Source organism: Indicator indicator, chromosome 7 (assembly GCF_027791375.1).
Source record: "Indicator indicator isolate 239-I01 chromosome 7, UM_Iind_1.1, whole genome shotgun sequence".
Lineage (NCBI taxonomy): Eukaryota > Metazoa > Chordata > Aves > Piciformes > Indicatoridae > Indicator > Indicator indicator.
The window spans coordinates 19,845,479-19,864,550 of NC_072016.1; the positions used below are offsets into that span (position 1 = coordinate 19,845,479).

General features: G+C 38.4%; 1 protein-coding gene across 2 annotated transcripts in view; it reads left to right on the forward strand.

Annotated features, from left to right (window-relative positions):
* The window catches only part of VCL (vinculin), a 48,371-nt gene extending 30,166 nt beyond the window's left edge, over positions 1-18,205 (forward strand). The window contains exons 8-22 of one of the 2 annotated variants that reach the window (XM_054382062.1): positions 29-176; positions 535-688; positions 1,682-1,857; positions 2,957-3,147; positions 4,631-4,830; positions 5,286-5,414; positions 6,363-6,512; positions 7,492-7,600; positions 8,590-8,892; positions 9,491-9,615; positions 9,914-10,099; positions 13,690-13,899; positions 16,006-16,209; positions 16,854-16,958; positions 17,582-18,205. In XM_054382062.1, the coding sequence (XP_054238037.1) occupies positions 29-176; positions 535-688; positions 1,682-1,857; positions 2,957-3,147; positions 4,631-4,830; positions 5,286-5,414; positions 6,363-6,512; positions 7,492-7,600; positions 8,590-8,892; positions 9,491-9,615; positions 9,914-10,099; positions 13,690-13,899; positions 16,006-16,209; positions 16,854-16,958; positions 17,582-17,728 (2,537 nt within the window). In that variant the 3' untranslated portion in view covers positions 17,729-18,205. The remainder of the gene's footprint in view (positions 1-28; positions 177-534; positions 689-1,681; positions 1,858-2,956; positions 3,148-4,630; positions 4,831-5,285; positions 5,415-6,362; positions 6,513-7,491; positions 7,601-8,589; positions 8,893-9,490; positions 9,616-9,913; positions 10,100-13,689; positions 13,900-16,005; positions 16,210-16,853; positions 16,959-17,581) is intronic. The other variant, XM_054382061.1, reaches the window with a different exon arrangement.
* The last annotated feature ends 867 nt before the right edge of the window (positions 18,206-19,072 follow it).

Consider the following 19,072-nt stretch of genomic DNA (forward strand, 5'->3'; position numbering starts at 1 on the left):
TGTTTTGCTAACTGATTCTGTGTCTTAGGCGATGCTGGTGAGCAAGCAATAAGGCAGATACTTGATGAAGCTGGAAAAGCAGGGGAACTGTGTGCTGGCAAAGAACGCAGAGAGATTCTGGGGACATGCAAAACGCTGGGCCAGATGACTGATCAACTAGCTGAGCTCCGAGCTAGGTAAGTCTGCTACTTTAAATGGACAGTTTTCCAGTATTACTAAAATGATTTTTCTGAAATCACAGTTGTCACTTATTAACCTGCAGGAGAGCAGCCCAGTAGTTGTATTTTGCATTTTTTACTTCAATGTCTGTTGACAAGAATAATATCTTTTGTGAAACATTAGCTATATAATATGATGAGCAAAATTGCTGAGTTGGAGTTTTCCCAGGGGCAGAAAATTAAATCCCATTAAATACTGAATCTCTTTCAATAATTGCTGGGGATGCTCATAAACAGTTTTTATTATCTTTTATTGAAAAGTACAGCTTTGTTCAATCCTGAGCTGAATCTGGGATGCTCTTTTTGTTTTGGGCAGAGGACAGGGTGCTACACCCATGGCTATGCAGAAAGCACAGCAGGTGTCACAAGGTCTGGATTTGCTCACTGCAAAAGTGGAGAATGCAGCCCGCAAACTGGAGGCCATGACAAACTCAAAGCAGGCAATTGCTAAGAAGATTGATGCTGCCCAGGTGCTGCTAATGATTTAATAAATATTTCAGAACATGATTATATTACTGCTATTAGCACTGTTTACTGAACTATTGGAGTTGTTTGCAAAAAAAGCAGTTACTTGTTAGGGGATACTTGGTTTTATAAAGAAAATCTTAAACTCTGTAGTTTATAGGGTGCGGAGATTTTTGCAACATGGCATTTTTTTTTAAAAGAATTTATTTAGCACTGTTAAAAAATTTCACAGTTATGCAATTAAAACAAGGAAGAACACCAAATTTGGACATGAAGTGATCTTATTAGAGAAAAGAGCAAGTTTCAGACTGCACAGATTTACTTGTGGCTAGCACCAAAGCTGTGCCTTTGGACTCTGCTTTAGGAATGAAGTTTAGGATTTAGAACTTCATGACAAAAGCCAAACAATGTAAATTAAATTACTTTTTCTTTTAGTTCATCCTTTCTCTTTTTAACTTTAATCTCCCTCAGTGGCCAGCTTGTTACCCAGTGATGATGAGTCACCAAATAATGAACCTTCTATATATACCTCATCTAAATATGTGTATGTAATTATCTATACATATACATGACTATAATATATATCAGATGAAATAATAATGAGACTTTTTAGGAAGAGCTCTGTAAAGAATGCCACACTCTGTACAATAGCATCTGTTTTAATTTATTTTTTTATTCTTTTGCTGAAAGCCAGATCATGAGTCTTTAAATCCATAATTTAAGTTCTCCTTCTGGAAATATTGTTGGGAAATGTTTGGGAGGAAGAGAATGTAAAATCTTTGGGTAGATTGCATCTAGTTCAATATCTTTTTTTTCAGAATGGAAAGTCTGCTACATAATAGAACAACTTCATGGTATCAAATAAACAGAAAATGCTTTTGACAAGTATTTTCTATTAAAGTTTTGAAAGCTGTATCAGTAATTCTTTTTGTTTACAAGTCTCTATGGAATTAATGTTACTGCTGATCTTCACTCAAACACAAATTCTTTTGACTAAGAATTGGCTTGCGGATCCGAATGGGGGCAATGAAGGAGAAGAACATATTCGAGGAATTATGGCTGAAGCAAGAAAAGTTGCAGAATTATGTGAGGAGCCTAAAGAAAGAGATGATATCCTTCGTTCCTTGGGGGAAATCTCTGCTTTGACAGCAAAGCTGTCAGAATTGCGTCGACAGTATGTATTAGTTTTATCACGGTTAAGTTATTTGAATTGCTCTCGTTTGTAGTTCAAAGTGCTGCACAGAATCAGAATATTGATGTGATGGTTAATCGGGAAGTATATTTCCTCCAAGGACTGGGAATGGACATTTCTATCCTGCATTTAGTACAGATAGAATGTGAACAATTGCACAGTTCCTAGGAGGAGGGAAGGTAATATTTTTAACATCCTTTAAAAAATGCAGTATTACAAATACGGTATCCTTTTTAATGTTTCAGCCTAATGATTTCTATCCCAAAGCCCAACTTGCACTATATATATCTGGAGTTGTGTTGCTTAGAAAATATTTTCTTCCTACTGCCTAGGGAATGTTTGACAGACAAAACAAAGCCAAAAGCGAGCCCCCTTGTATTGTCAAAGCACTTCAAAGGAATGAGATGGTGTGAAACAGAAGTCTGTTTTTTGCTAAGTAGTTAACTAAATAGAAAGGTAGAGTATCTAACAGTTCAATTAGTGTCAATGTTCTGAGTTGTAACTGCTAACTAGTAAAAGATAAGACCTTCAGAAATTATTATTTCTGTCAGTTTTGCAGAGGATGCTTGAGAATCTAAGTGGCAAAATAGCTATTGTACAAACTGTGTTGTTCAATATGGAGATAAATATTTTTCTTGCTTCATTAGTTGGACACTATAATCAAGTTTTCATTGAGCTGTAGCTCTTGCAGGTTTTAACATGCTCCCTCTTTTCAAGTGTATCTATGGCCTTGTGTCTATTGCTGTTTACTTTTCTGCTCATACTCTGTTTGGCATTTTTGCAGTTGCCCATAAGACAGCCATGAGTATGGGAAATAAATAATACATCAGTATTATCAATGATAGTACCATGCTTTCCTCCAACTCTGTGCTGTGCCGAACGCATGTAATATCAAGGTACCACAGTGGAGAAGTGTGAGGAGTGGGTTTATGGATGACAGATCTACATTATTTACTGAGACTCAGGTGTCAAATTTAATCTTATTTAAAAAAGATGAAGTAGCTTTCATTGTATCTTCCTGCTGAATTTGTGACTAATTACAAATGACCTTTATATGACTATACTGTCTTTCAATCCTTAGTGGGAAAGGTGATTCTCCTGAGGCCCGTGCACTGGCTAAGCAAATAGCTACATCACTTCAGAATTTACAGTCCAAAACAAACAGGGCTGTAGCAAATACTAGGCCAGTTAAAGCAGCTGTCCATTTGGAGGGCAAAATTGAGCAAGCTCAAAGGTGGATAGACAATCCTACAGTTGCTGATCGGGGAGTAGGTAAGTGTTTCTGTGTGCTCTTTACCCCACAGTTGAATCATAAAACTTGTTAGTAATTGTTATGACTGAAACTACTCCTGAGACACTGAAGGCTCATGTAAACTCTTCACTGATGTGGAGACCTGCAGTTCATGTCTGGAGGTTTATAGCCAAGACCTGGATGCAATATTGAATCAAGCTGGGCTGTGATTCTCTTCGTCTTCTGAAAAGAACAACTTTGAAGAGGAGAATGTGTGCTGTAGAACAGATGAACTTCAGAGTGCTCCTTGCTCTTATTAGCATACAAAGATATTTCTATGTCTATTTCAGCAGATTGGACCTGATATTTTCAGTGCCACAATAATGTGAAAATACTTCAGTGTTCTTTGCAATAGTAAAGACCATGTCACAAATAACTCTGTTTGCAGTAATCTCAGAGTAGTGTGCTTCAACACAAACTGAACTTTGAAGTAACAAGGCAGATTGTGTATTTTATTTTAGAAAGCATAAGCTGCTTCAGTAGTGTTAGCTGCTACACATATTTACATGCGGTCATATTGACTTACGAATAGATACAGACTAGGTAAGAAGTATTGAACTGCTAAATGGACATATAAAGTGTTCTGCTTCAGTGCAGCCAACCAAGGACAATTAAAAAACAGCACCAAACTTAGCTACAGTAATAAGCTTTCTAAAATGATGGTGGCAGTGTAATTCTTCTGAGTAATTCTTGTACAGTCCAGGACCTGTGATGACTTCATTCTAAGTAATTTTGAGCTTAATCATGAGTTTGCATTAATTATCTTAGCACTGGTTTTAAATGATTCTTCAGTAGGTCTTTAAAGGACTTCATATTAAAATTACTTAAAAAAAAAATCACTATTGTATTTTTTGAAAGAACAGAGGAGTATATTCTTATGAAAGAAGGGGATGCTTCTATGAATGAAAGATATCACCCACACTAAAATCAAATTTTTCAACAGAAGAACTCTTGACACACTGTGCAAGTCCATCCTGGACACATGATGCTTCTCACCCATGGCTTGTGGAATCCTGGGAGAGGATATTCTGCTTTTTCTTTTGTTTTCTTCTTGGCTTATTCCTCCTTCTTCATCTTCTAATGACTTGTAATGATGTGGAAATTAATTGCAGCACTGTGAATCTGCAAGTGCTTTCTATTGGAATGACTAGATTAGTTATGTAGGAATACTTGATAGCTGTAATGGTTAACTTTGCCAGACTACTCCAGTTAAAAATGATGCATCTCTAGCTGGAGTTATTGTAATAAGCAAAAAAAAAACCCGAACAACCCAAAACCAAAAACTGGTGAGAATGAATTCCTCTGTGGGTTTAAACTACAATTACTCCCCAATAAACCACAGGTGATCTGTTCTACTACCTAGAGAGTTGTAGTCTGAAATGCCACTAAATAGTGCATCTGATTTATGCTTTCAATGTTTTTGTTCCCCTATATGTTAATGTAACATCACTTCTTCGACTGTAGGCCAGGCAGCAATTCGGGGTCTGGTTGCGGAAGGTCGTCGTTTAGCCAATGTCATGATGGGACCTTACCGTCAAGACCTGCTTGCCAAATGTGACCGTGTAGACCAACTGGCTGCTCAGCTAGCTGACCTTGCAGCAAGAGGGGAGGGAGAGTCTCCTCAGGCCAGGGCAATTGCTGCTCAGCTTCAGGACTCGCTGAAGGTGAAAATCTGCTCTTGTACAGTGAAACACAGGGCATGCTGAACTATTTGCACTCCTCAGCTAAGGTGCTTGTATGTATGAGGCATCAATAAAAACAAAAGCACAGTAAAAAAATCTGCTGGCTGAGTTGAGATGCTTGAACCAAATGTTGACTAAGTAATATCTAAGTCTCATTTTAAAAGGAAATCGTATGCTAGTGTTGCAAATTGAGAGGGTGAGGTCTGAAATCCTGCTGTTCATAGCTTCTGATGCTGCTTCAGGGACTGGCATGTAAGCTTCTTGTATTTCAAAATGTGTAAAAAGCGATTCATTGATCATGCTTTTAAGATCATTTAATCTTAAATGGCATTGTATTGGACTTTCTTTGGAAGAGGAGGTTTATGGGATTTGAATCCCTGCAAGCTTAATGCTGCTGTACCATATGCTAATATTTTTCCTTCTTCGTTTTTTTAAAGGATCTTAAAACACGGATGCAAGAGGCAATGACCCAGGAGGTTTCTGATGTGTTCAGTGACACTACAACTCCTATTAAACTGTTAGCAGTAGCAGCCACTGCTCCCTCAGATGCTCCCAATAGAGATGAGGCAAGTATACCCAGGTGGTCTTTTTTCCCCTGTGGAACTTCAGTTATTGTTTTACTTTACCTGAACTGGTATTTTGGGAAATTAATCTGTATTTTTTTCTTAAGGTTAAGTTTCATAGCGTTGTCATGTAAATCTGTCTGGACTCTTGCAAATTGTGCTGTACATGTCAGGAAACTGTATTGCCCCTGACTTCAATAAATGACAAAAGTTTTTTCCTATGATGTTGATACTATGTTGCCTTCAGCATTCTAAAAAATCTTGTGCGAAGATCACTGGCACATGAATTGTCGATTAAAAGAGTGAAATTCACACCAATACTGATCACAGATTTCACCTGTTCTTGTGTTGGATATAGTTTCCAGTGCTTCAAAGCTACTGGCTAGATATGAAGTATCTAAGACCTCTGTGACTGGCAGCTCTTTGTCTAGATGATTTAACACAATGAAAATGATTTCCAAGGCTTTGGGGAATTTAGCTTTATGACAGGATAGCTTTCTGGCATAGTATTCAGTTCCTTGAATAGCTAAGGACTGTGGAAGGAGGAAATTTTATTCTTATGTAATGCTTCAATTTTTAGGGTAAAACTCTGTATTTACCTTCCAAATATAGTTACTTTTGGATTATGGGTTTGAAGATTAATCTCTATGAGCTAAACCAGTTTTTAACACAGTTTTTTTTTACAGCAGTTGTCATCAGGACTTAGCATATTTAATACCTCAAAACTATAGTGTGGTAAAATCCTTTGTTACCCAAATGAAAGAAAATCCAGTAATCTAAAGATTAAAAAATTAAAATGGCTTCAGAAGTTTTCTGTCCTCTTGCATCCTTGGAGGAGATGAATTAACTTTGGATGTTTTGAAGGTGTCTCTGGTATTTGACACTTAGAAGAAATGGTGTATTCTGTGAGGGAAGTTAGGCTTTTAATGGCTTTTCTTTTTTGATAACTAGGTATTTGATGAAAGAGCAGCAAACTTTGAAAACCATGCTGCTAAACTGGGAGCTACAGCAGAAAAAGCAGCTGCAGTTGGGACGGCGAATAAAACTACTGTGGAGGGCATTCAGGCAACAGTGAAATCAGCAAGGGAACTCACCCCACAGGTTTGCTTCCTTAGTCTCAAAAGGCTATGGAAAGGGCTGGGGACAACTTCTGTTGCTTCTGTTCTCAGAGAAAGATGTTAATACCAGCAAGAAACATAGTGCTGAAGCTTAAAATAGGAGTGGCAAATATTTGCTGATCGAAGGACAAGTCTTAGTCTTCAGATTTTGGACAGAGACATTAGTGACTTATCCTGGAGCACATGACCTACAAGGAATGTCTGAGGGAGCTGGGGTTGTTCAGTTTAGAGAAGAGGCGGCTGAGGGGGAGACATTAATGTTCTCTACAACTACCTGAAGGGAGACTGGAGCCTCTTCGCCTTGATGACAAGTGACAGGGCTAGAAGAAATGGTTTCAGGCTGTACCAGGGGAGGTATAGGCTGTTAGGAAATACTTCTTCACTGAAAGGGTTATCAAATATTGGAATTGTCTACCCAGGACAGTGGTGGAGTCACCATCCTTGAGGGTGTTCAAGCAGCATGTGGACCTGACACTTAGGGACGTGGTCTAGTGTTGACCCTTCAGTGCTGGGTCAAGGGTTGGACTTGGATCATCTTTAAAGTCTCTTCCAACCAGATATATTCTGTGATCCTCGAAACAAAATTACTTTGAGGTTCAGTAAAATACGTAAGGGGAAAAACAGCTCTTTAATGATTTTTATTTAAAAAAAAAATTTTCCCAAATTAAACTTCCATCTAAAATTTTGGTAGTGTAGTAAATATTATACCATAGTGCTTTGAGGAAGTGCTATTAAGATTATATTAGCATGTAATCGAATTTCCTGGAAAAAAGTATGTGTCAACAAATTCCAGAAGCATTGTTAAATCTTTGAAGCAGCTAGATGCTGAACTAGAATTAATGGGATAGTGTTTCAAATAAGGAGCTACACATCCATTCCTGAAAAAAAAAACCAAATTAATTTTCAAATATGTGTTATTATGTACGGATACTGCTGTAACTACAAATGTTTTCTGTTGGCAGGTAGTATCAGCTGCTCGTATCCTCCTGAGAAATCCTGGCAATCAGGCTGCTTACGAACATTTTGAGACCATGAAAAACCAATGGATTGATAATGTAGAAAAAATGACAGGTAGAATATGAACTTTTGTTGTAGATTATACTTGTGGCTAGCTAACTAGTACAGATTTCTTCCTCATTCTGTTGGGATTGATGAAACTTGTGAAAGTAATGACTGAATAAAAGCAATAGGAGTGGGAATGTGTTCTCTGAGTTCAGAAATGTGTGTGTTAAAGCATAAACTAGGTTGCTTCATATGTGTTAATTCTGAACTGCAGGGAAACACATTGGACTTCAGTTCTTTTTTGGAAAAATCAGGATAGTATTTCTTTTTCTTGCAATTGCTATTCTAGCAGTATATCACTGTAGCAACTTGTGTTTTTCTGCCTGATCTTGACATGTTGAATGAGGGCAGATAATTAAGTGGGGATAAGAAAACATGTTCAGAATGATCTATCAGCTTGATGAAAGCAGTGAATAAAACAAGGCTACTGATCTACTAATCTTGCTAAGACACTTAAATGCTTCAGTCTTTCCAAAGTGACGACCCTTTGCACTGGTCTGCTAATCTCCTGACTGTATACTACCTCATTATTCATCCCTGTAATTAAATCATGGGTATATTAAATCTTACTGCCTTGTCACTATGTATCACCCTCATGTAAAAGCACAGCCAGAGGGATATTTCCTGTTGAATGAATGGGAGAAGTACAAAAAGTAGTGAATATGCTCAAAGAAATTTGATGGGAGGAAGAGACTCTGTGGTGCATATATTGTGTAAGCCAGTCCTTGACTCATGCAGCATTCCATGGTAGATAACTAGGAGTCTGGGATATCGTTAGTGGGAAAAAGCTTGACTACAGTTACTGTGATGGAGGTGCCACATAATTGGAAGTAAAACTTCAGTACTACATTTGGTCTAATTTCCATGCCCCCTTCTGCCTTTCCCCATCCCCCAATTTGGAAATGCCTACTTGCCTGGTTCTGAACAGTCTCTGGAATACCAGATGTTCTTTTCCATGGATGGAACTAGAATACTGATGTGTTTCACTTTTATTCTAGGGTTGGTGGATGAAGCTATTGATACTAAATCTCTGTTGGATGCATCAGAAGAGGCTATTAAGAAAGATCTTGATAAATGTAAAGTTGCAATGGCCAATGTTCAGCCTCAGATGCTTGTAGCTGGTGCTACCAGCATAGCTAGACGAGCAAACCGCATCCTGCTGGTAGCAAAACGAGAGGTTGAAAATTCAGAAGACCCTAAATTTCGTGAGGCTGTGAAAGCAGCCTCTGATGAGCTCAGCAAAACTATATCACCAATGGTAATGGATGCTAAGGCTGTGGCAGGAAACATTTCTGATCCTGGTAAGAATTCGGTTAGCTGATTTCAAATGTATTTTTCACTGGCTGAAGATGATGTGAAGTAGTGCTCGTTTTGTCTTGTACAGCTGTGTATCCTTTTTTATGCAAATATTGTGTACATTTGAATCCCAGAATGTTGAAATCAAGGTCACACCACGAATTGCTGAATCCTGCTCTTTTAAAATGCAATCACAGACCTTTGGCACATTCAACAAAAAAAAAAGATTCAGCGTTTTAGTTCATTATGTGATTTCATAAGCTTTATTAGATGTATTTGTTACTGGTTATCAGTAGTGCTACTTTATGTAGGAAAATATCACATAATTTCTTTCATTCTCGAAGCTGTTTTGGGAATTACTTTGGCTATTGATAGAGTGACTGTTTCTCAGCGCTCAGGCTAGGTTACTTTGTATGTTGCATATTATGCTAACATTTCAAACATAAATCCACTGCAAACGTTTTAGTAGTCTTTAAACTTTTTTACCTTTTTAACATATAAAAGTGTAGTCAGCACAGTATGTTACAGAAGTAATTTTGGGATAGTGTTGCTGTTCTAAATATCACAGAATGCTGTTAAACTGGTAATGCGATTTTTCTTCAGGTTTGCAAAAGAGTTTCTTGGATTCTGGATACAGAATTCTGGGAGCTGTGGCCAAAGTCAGAGAAGCTTTCCAGCCTCAGGAACCAGATTTTCCCCCTCCTCCTCCTGACCTTGAGCACCTTCATGTAAGTGCAGCCTTAGATTGTAATACAATACACAGTTGTGGATCGCACACTGAAATTACTTGGGTATATCTTTATTCCTCAGAAATAAAATACATGATGTGGCATCCATGCATATAAGTAGTCTTTAAGTCTAAAACAGACGAATCCATCTTCCAAAAAAGAAAAAAAAAAGAGATTAAAATATGGTGGTAGTTTTAACGGAGTGTACTTGGGAAAATGGAAAAAGGCATGAGATGGTGAAATCATGTCTTGCTGTGACACCATGTTAACTCAATGCATGTATATTTGCCTTTTTTAGTTGACTGATGAGCTTGCTCCTCCAAAACCACCACTTCCAGAAGGTGAGGTTCCCCCACCCAGACCACCACCACCTGAAGAAAAGGATGAGGAATTCCCAGAACAGAAAGCAGGGGAAGCTATTAATCAACCCATGATGATGGCTGCTAGGCAGTTGCATGATGAAGCCCGGAAATGGTCTAGTAAGGTAAGAAGTGGTGCTAAAAAAGAATGTGTGTTTTTTTTTTTTTTTAAATCCTTTTTTGGGTCAGTGTTTGGTCCAAAGTCAGTTGTCTCAAAACCAGAGAAAACCTTTTATAGACAATAGTAAAAACACTGCATTGGAAGAATTGGAAACTCTTTCAAGGTCAAACTGAGTCAACTGTTCTAATATTTGGCATTGCTCTAATACTTTATTGGTGTATCTCTGTGAACACAAATATGCCTTGTATGCTAAGATGTTTTGTGGTCTGTGATGCTAATATTGCCTAGAGAGCTATTAATACATAGGCCTTTCTAGGTTGACAAGCTGATTGCTGTCACAGAATGCTAAGGGTTGGAAGTGATCTCTGGAGATCATCTAGTCCAATCCCCTTACAGGGTTTGTTTAGATGAAGTTGCACAGGAAGGTGTCCAGGTGGGTTTTGAATGTCTTCAGAGAATGACACTTCACAATCTCTCTGGGCAGCCTGTTCCAGTGCTGTGTCACCCTCAAAGTAAAAGTTAGAATTTAAGTTCAAATGAAACTTCCTGTGTTCTGATTTGTACCCATTGCCCCTTGTCCTATTACTGGGCACCAGTGAAAAGAGCCCAGCCTCCTCCTCTTGACCCTTGCCCTTTAGATATTTATAACTGTTGATAAGATTGCCTTTCAGTTTTCTCTTCTCCAGGCTAAAGAGCCCCAGCTCTCAGCCTCTCCTTGTATGAGAGATACTTCAGTCGGGTAATCATCCTCACAGCCTTCCATTACACTGTGTCCAGTAGTCCCCCTCCTCTCTTGAACTGGGGAGCCCAGAATTGGAGATAGCCCTCCAGATGTGGCCTCAATAGGGTAGATTGGAGGGGCAAGATAAACTTCCCTCGACCTACTGGACACACGTTTTTTAATGCACCCCAGAATACCGTTGGCTTTCTTGGCCACAAAGGCTGCCTGGCTGGCTCATGGTTAACTTGTCCACCAGGACCCCCAGGTCCTTCTTTGCAGAGCTGCTTTCCAATAGATCAACCCCTAACCTGTGCTGATGCATGGGGTTAATCCTCCTCAGGTGCAGGACTCTAACACTTGCCCTGGTTGAACTTCACGAGGTTTGCCTCTACCCAACTCTCCTGACTGTCCAGATCTTCCTGAATGGCATCACAGCCTTCTGCTGTGTCAGCCACTCCTCCCAGTTTTGTATCATCAGCAAGCTTTCTGAGAGGACACTCTGTCCCCTCATGTAGGTCATTAATGAAGATGTTGAACCCTATTTAAGTGACTGAAAAGTCTGTATGGATGTTGCAGAAGTCACCTGTAGGAATCATAAGCTGGTTTGTCTTAAGTCTGAAAAGACTGGCATGTTACTTTGCAGTTAATCTAGTACATTTATGGTTAGACAAGTGACCATATATAGATGGCCTGGTCTCATTCTTTTTTTATTCTTTTTTTTTTTTTTCCTGTAGTAACACTTGTTACTGAGGCCAAAATCCTTCATTTCCTTCCCATTTCAGTACTATGACAAACCAGCATGAATTTTGTTAGTCCTATAAATGCTAATGTAAACTTTTTTCCACCTAAAAAGCTAATTTTTCACTCTGGCAGCAGCTCAAGTAGGAACTTCTGAGATTTAGGCATCTACAGGTATAAACCAAAGGCCAGAATTTGATTTTTGAAATCTCCACTTTTTTTCTCCACCAAATTTCAGCTTCCTAAAGTTGTTTTGATGTTTGAATCCCCCAATAGGTAACTTAACAATACATAGTAGGTGATAAAATGCTTTTACTATAATACATACGAAATTACCTACATATATGTTCTATATAGTGCAGCTATTAAAATATTTATCAAAGCCAAGCAGCAGACATTAAAATTCCTTGCTGATTATGAAGGATCTCTAGGCTTAGTGTCTTGAGATTATAAAACACTGTTTTCACTGCTGTTTCTTTAATTTGAGACCAACAAACCAATAAGATGGCCTAGCACATGTCCTTCTCATTCTTTTGAAGCAGTCCCATTTTAGCAATAAGTGTACAGTTATTCTGACAGCACGTTAGGGGGGAAGAAGGTTTAAAAACATTTTCCTGGTCTCTGAAGTCACCTGTTGGGTGGAAGGGGGTTTGAGGAAAATGGGTTAGATCTGAAAAGACAGAAATAAAAGGTCTTGATCATACTGAAGCACCACAAATGGAGAGTCAACTGTCTTCTGCTCCTCCCCACCCCAGTTATGTTAGTCAACTGGTACTTTATCCTGTGTTATGCATACAGAAGAGGTGAACACCTATTTAATCTTTCAAAACTTTTCTATAATATTAATTGTTATTATAATATTTAAAATAGATTCTTTTTTTTTCTTCTTTACAAAAACTCAACAGAGTGTTTTTTAGGCTTATATATTCCATTTTTGTCATGGAGCACAAATTGAACACTGTCTATTGCTTTAGCTTTACCTGCCTTTCCTCTTTATTTGGATAAATCAGAAAATGAGGGATATTTGGAAATTTTCCATCCAATTAAGACAGAAATAGATGTTGGTTTTGATGATGAGTTGATTTGGCAGTATATAAAAGTTACAAATTCTTTCCAAAATTTCATTGTGTTTTTTGCTGGTGTAGATGATGTGATTCTTTTTGTTTTGTTTATTTGTTTGTGGTAATGTGTGTTTGTTTTCTCTATAAGGCCATATGTTCAGTAAAATACAGTTGAAAATCCATAGGTTTTGGTAAGGATAGCTTGACTTCTACCAGACTTGGCTTTAGTCAAAGAAATAGTAAATTGGCAGAATATTTTTGTATTGAAATAATGCTGTATAAATGCCTGTATTGTTATACTACTTACCTTTTGTGTTTGACTCTAACACTATGTTTGCTTGAATCTTTTTATTTTTTTGAAGGAAATGAGTACAACATTGTGGCAAAAGAGTATCATATATGGTTCATAACATTCTTACTCTGTTAATTGTTTCAGTCTTTTTTAAGAACTGTAATACAACATTCATAACATCCACTATCAACTCCTTTTGTCATAACCTGGTTTTGTTCTTTCATTTTATCTGCAGTACTTCAATACTCACTTCTACAGGGTCTCCCATCCTAGTTTCTTTTTGTTTTTTTCACTCTACAGCAAGCAATGTCAGCAGATTTTCTGTATCTCTTGTTATCATATGTATGTGAATGGGCTTCCAGACAAAGCTTTCTATCTGCACAAATAACACAGTCATCAGCTGCTTCTGCCTGCTTCTGTGCAGTCAAAATGGCTTTCGTTGAAACAGAAAAATCATTCATTTTACCACTCTTGCCAGAAAAATGTTGTTCTGCAAGTCATCCTGCACTTGTACAAGCTGTAACCTCAGTTGAATGTTGCTGCATCTTTGAATTATAACTTCTTAATATTTTGGTTCACAGGTGGAATGTTTGTTTCTTCTGCTAATCTTTTATTCCTTTCGTTCCTCCCTTTGACCTGATTTTAGAGCTGGCTTGTCAGATCCTGAGAGACCAACAGGATGTTTTGGTCACTAAACCAGGCTCAGCTCATGCTCTTCTACCAAATTCTGCTTCTTGTACTAACTATCCCCTGTTTCTCCACCCTTGCTGCCACCTGCAAAGCCTGATGTGACTGTGATTAATGAAGCGGCTGAGGCTGGTGTAGATATAGATGAGGAGGATGATGCAGATGTTGAATTCACTCTCCCCTATGACACTGAAGATGATTACGAGCCTGAGCTGCTGTTAATGCCAACCAATCATCCTGTTAACCAGCCCATTCTGGCTGCTGCTCAGTCTCTACATCAAGAAGCAACCAAGTGGTCCAGTAAGGTACTACTGAGTCTCCCCGGGGACTGATCTGTGTGCATCCAGCCATTTGGAACGCTGACACATTTGCATCACTCTTGAACCCTGCTGGGCCCTGCCATTCTGAATGATTAAGTACTTGAGTCTGCACTTAATTTTAAAGACTGAGATTGGCTTCACAAGTTTGCTAGATCTGTTTGTCAGTGCGGATTGAAGCTTGATTTGGGTCACTTATTAATCTTCAAAGGCTTCCTCTCCCTTTGTGTCTGCCTGTTCGCTCTTATGGCAGTTTTCAAATTGTAGTAGGTGTTACCTTCCCTCCTGCCACATTCTTTAGAGCTACCTGGGAAGCCCATGGGTAATAGTTTGTTAATGATTTCCAGACACAGCAGAGTATACAGCATTCAAGAAGTCATTTAACATGTCTATTGTTTGCCTCCATTGATGACATCAATTAACATACCTCCTGATGAGGAATGGCTTTGTATGACAGTGTTTATCGAAGGGGACTGACTGCTGGCTTGCACTTGGCTGTACTGCAACTGCTAGGCTTGAGAAAAGTCTGCTACTATGAAGCCGCACTGGACGCTGTTAGCTGCTAACTGAGATTGTGCTGATATGAAACCAGTGGAAATCTTACTGCGGGGTTCAGACATTCACAAGTAGCCTGTCTCTTCTGCCTAAGCACAAATGTTTGCCAGACTGGTCACTTTCTATAGCATGCTGCAAAAGCAGGATTAGTGCCCTATATACAAACAAAGTGTAGGGGGTGTGTGTCTGTGTACATTTGTGTGTGCATAATTTTACATAGATATACTAAACCATTTTAATAAAAAGGGCTTTTAAACTGTTCTTATCCTTTACAGATTCTGATGCTTGGATAACTTGTTAGAGAGCTTCGTAAATGACACTGGTCCTAATTTCTTGCTCCTCCTACGTGAAAACATGGAAATACCTTGTGTTATGTCATTTGCATCCTAACTGTGGTTATACTAGTAAACTGTGTAGTTATTAGGTCACGGTAATTAATAGTTCAGCTTTTTGTCATCTGTATCTGGAAAATATCTGAGAGATCTTTTTGAATTTGCTAGTAGTGAGCCACGGAAGTGTGTGCACAGGGATAGAGAATAACATTGGCAAAGCTGGATACTCACTGTGTAGTCTTCACTCTGAACTTTGTTAGTCATTAATTGTGGACTATACCAAGGAACAGGCGTGCAAATACTGAAACTCACTCTGCTAATACCGCATCCACACAACAGGAATGTTTCATGGCACCAAATACTTCACTTCGGTCTAACAACTTTGTCTACAAGGGTGAATCTAAATATACTAACAGACTACTAACAATTGATAATCTAGGTCTGCTTTTTGTTGCACTAGGTTTCTCTCTGGAACAGTGTATAAGAAATGGTTCTGCTTTGGTCATACTTAATTCACATTTTCCAAACGTTTCTCCGAAACGTTATTCTGACTGTCATTTTGATGTACAAGAAATATGGATTTTAATGTAAGAAACAGGAGTAGATTATCTTTTGAACTATCATATTCTTCTCTCCTGGAAGCTGCTTTTTTTTTTTTTTTTTTTTTGTCAAAAAGCAAGACTTATTTTCAATGAATAATGGATTCTTTTCCGTTTTTTTTTCTCTGGCATTATAATAGCAGTATAGCTGAAACTTCAGTTTCAGATGCCACTGAAATTTTTTTGTTCAACTGTTGTGACTATACTGTTTAACTTAATTAGTGCTATTTGGTTTACCAAGCTATTTAGCACATTTCTTAATTCAGAAAAGCCTTTTTTGGGAAATCTGGAATTTCACGCAATAACATGCTTTGTCTTAAACCTAACCAGCAGAGCAGTAAATCGAATTCCATGGATAAACTAACACTTTGCCACTTCTTTTCCAGTTTTGAAGTTTTTTCCTGAGCATTAGGAAGAAAACTATTAGAAACATATCATTAGTACACATGTCCCCTGTTCCTTGAGGAAACCTCTTCTGTGTTCACCAATGATTGTTCTATCCATAACTTCTTGAAAGGGTTGCTACCAACATGTAGACTGACATTCAGTCATGACTTCTATGAAGTTTCTGTCATGGCACAAACACTATCTTACGTTGTTCTCCTCAGGGTAATGACATCATTGCTGCTGCTAAACGAATGGCGCTGCTAATGGCAGAGATGTCGCGCCTGGTGAGAGGAGGCAGTGGAAACAAGCGTGCCCTTATTCAGTGTGCAAAGGATATTGCCAAGGCGTCAGATGAAGTCACTCGATTGGCCAAAGAGGTGGCAAAGCAGTGCACTGACAAGCGCATAAGAACAAACCTCTTGCAGGTAATGATTTAACCTGTAAGTGCTGTAAATACTGTTTTTTGTTGTTGGATGGTTGGTTTGTATGTTTGGGTTTTTTTAATTCCCCTCTTTTATTGTGAGTTTGCACAGGAGTTGTGGCCATGAGTTATGTGATCTTTCCTTGGCTTAAAAAGTGTTGTCAAGTTCTATGTCTGTTTTTAGATCCCATAGCCTTTACAGAATATATGGCTAGGTTTGTTTACAGGTGAGAGAAAGATGCTAGTGTCCAAACAGGTTTTGAAAAACTGCTGTGCTATGAACACTGATCTGTCCTAAGCCTGCATGGGTCTGTATTTCTTCTACTTGTTCCTTTGTTATCAAACAGTAGCAGAAATGTAACACTCATTATTTTTTTCATCTCGGCCAAATGTAAGTTATCCCATTGCTAACTAAGCAGGCCTTTGAGGAATATGCAAAGTAAAGGAAAAATGCTGACACCATCCCAGAAATTCCCAAAGCAAGATTCAAGTATCCTACCAACCTTTGTCTGAAAGTCTTGAAAGTTGTAAGATGCTTATTCCTTAGCTAATAGAAAAACAAAATCATTAAGTTGTATCTGAAAAACACAGTAGGTAATGTACTGGTTGAGTTGACAATGTGAAGTGTTTTTTATCCACATCCCTTAGGTCTGTGAGCGAATCCCAACCATTAGTACGCAACTGAAAATTCTCTCCACTGTCAAAGCTACCATGCTGGGCAGAACCAATATCAGCGATGAAGAGTCGGAACAGGTGAGAGAGATGAAAATTGATAGTCGTGTGGCATTGTTGATCAGTTTTATGGAGAAAAATATACAACATGTAATATCAGATGTCTTCTGGGAACTCAAAGTTTGGAAGCTTACCTCAGCTGCTTGTATAGTAAAGATCGTTTTATAGTATAGCACCTTGGTTTCTGGCTCAAAAGCTGCAGTTTAATAGAGGAACATCAGTCCTTCCCAAGCACAAAAACCCCTCTAAGTTTTTATATGAACAACTTATTAATCTCCTTGATTGACAAGTAATAAATAGTAAAAGGCATGCTAGGGACAGAACGGGCTCTTGCACATGCTGCGGCTCTGACATTGGAGGAGTAGCACCGCCCTCTGGTGGGTTGAAGTGAATGTATTTATTCTCCCACATCTTCAATGTTCCTGCAATTCTGTTAGCTTCCAAATCACAAAATGCTCGGGATTGGAAAGGCCCTCCAGAAATCATCAAAAATTATTCAGTTGGAATCCTGAGGTTATGCTTGAGAGAATTATTCTACTTTGAGATATTAAGCTTTTAAGTCCTCATGCACAAGGAATTTCCATACTACTGTCCCAAACATGGTTATTTAATAATACACTGGAAAATTTTCTTTTTCTTGACAGGCAACAGAGATGTTGGTTCATAATGCCCAGAATCTCATGCAGTCTGTGAAGGAAACTGTGAGAGAAGCTGAAGCAGCGTCCATTAAGATAAGAACAGATGCTGGATTCACTCTTCGATGGGTCAGAAAGACCCCATGGTATCAGTAAACACTTGCCACAGAAGTATTGGTTTGTGTAACATAAAATGCCTTGTTTTGGAAGCAGAAGAGATATATTAACAGCAAAAGGTGCTGTATTCAGGAGCTTAAGATTAGCTTATGTCAATGCCCCATTCTAAGGGTATGAATTACAAGAGAATGCATTTCAAATGTCTTCGGAACACATTTGATACTGAACACCTCAAGCTGGTTCCGGCAGTAGAGAGTTCTTATCCTTTTTTGTATCCTTTTTGAGATTCTTTTCATGAATATTGTATTCCCAGAAGCACATTTCATTTATGCACTGCATATTGCTCAAGTTTCTATGTGATATCAAACATGGACCTCACTTTAAGCTTGTGTTGAGAGTCTAGGACACTATTGGTTAGTTGGCAGCTTGTTAGGGACAATCGTTGATATAGAAACATTCAACTTTTCAAGAGGATTTCACTTGGCTGTTCTTAAACCATGCAGAAATGATGGGTGGTGTGGGGTTTAATTAAGGTGGGGAGGAGGGCAGCAGAACAGTTGTAAATTGAGGATTAAAATTCCATGTCTGAAAAGATACTTTTTTGTTTTTGATTTTTGCCTGGCAACACTACTTCCAACAAAAATTGGAGCTGTCTTTGTGACCCTCCTGTCACCCTGTAGGTAGCCATTCCAGAACTCTTGTACTGTACTAAAATACTTTGCAGTGAATGTTAGTGACACAGTGTTGACAGCTTGAGCCTTATGTCTGGAGACCTTAAATCATGGAACTCTTGCAGTCTTGCTCAATTCAGTAATAATGTATTGAGCTAAAAAATCCTGGTTCTCTTAAGCTAGCTTCAGTCCAGTACCAGAAAATGTCACATGCTGGCTCTTTCCTTTTGAAAATGAGCACACACAATTATTCTTTTCTGCCTCTTCCCTTCATTTAATGTTATTCCAGCCACTCAAGGTAGAAATTAGAGCGATTTTCAGTTGAAAAAGAACTTTTGCCTCACTGCCTGTATTTCCAACAATGCACGAGCTTTTTGGAACCCAAGGACTTCAGGGACCTGAAACCTTTTATAGGTAGTCTAATGGCTGCCAGCAAGCAGTTTTTCCTAATGCTAAACATACTAGGACATTTTTACTGGTGTTGAAATTTGGAGTTTGACGTCTCAAAATCTCTGTTCAGGTTCTAGTGATGAGTTGAATGACGTGTTACAGTATCTTTAAGAAATAAACACAACAAAACCAAACCCAACAATATCACTATTAACTCCCCCCACCCAGAATGACTACAAAAAAACTCAAACCAAAACCACACCACCACAAAATCTGACCCCCTCTCTGTTACTACAACAGAATTGGAATGCTTTTGTCCTTC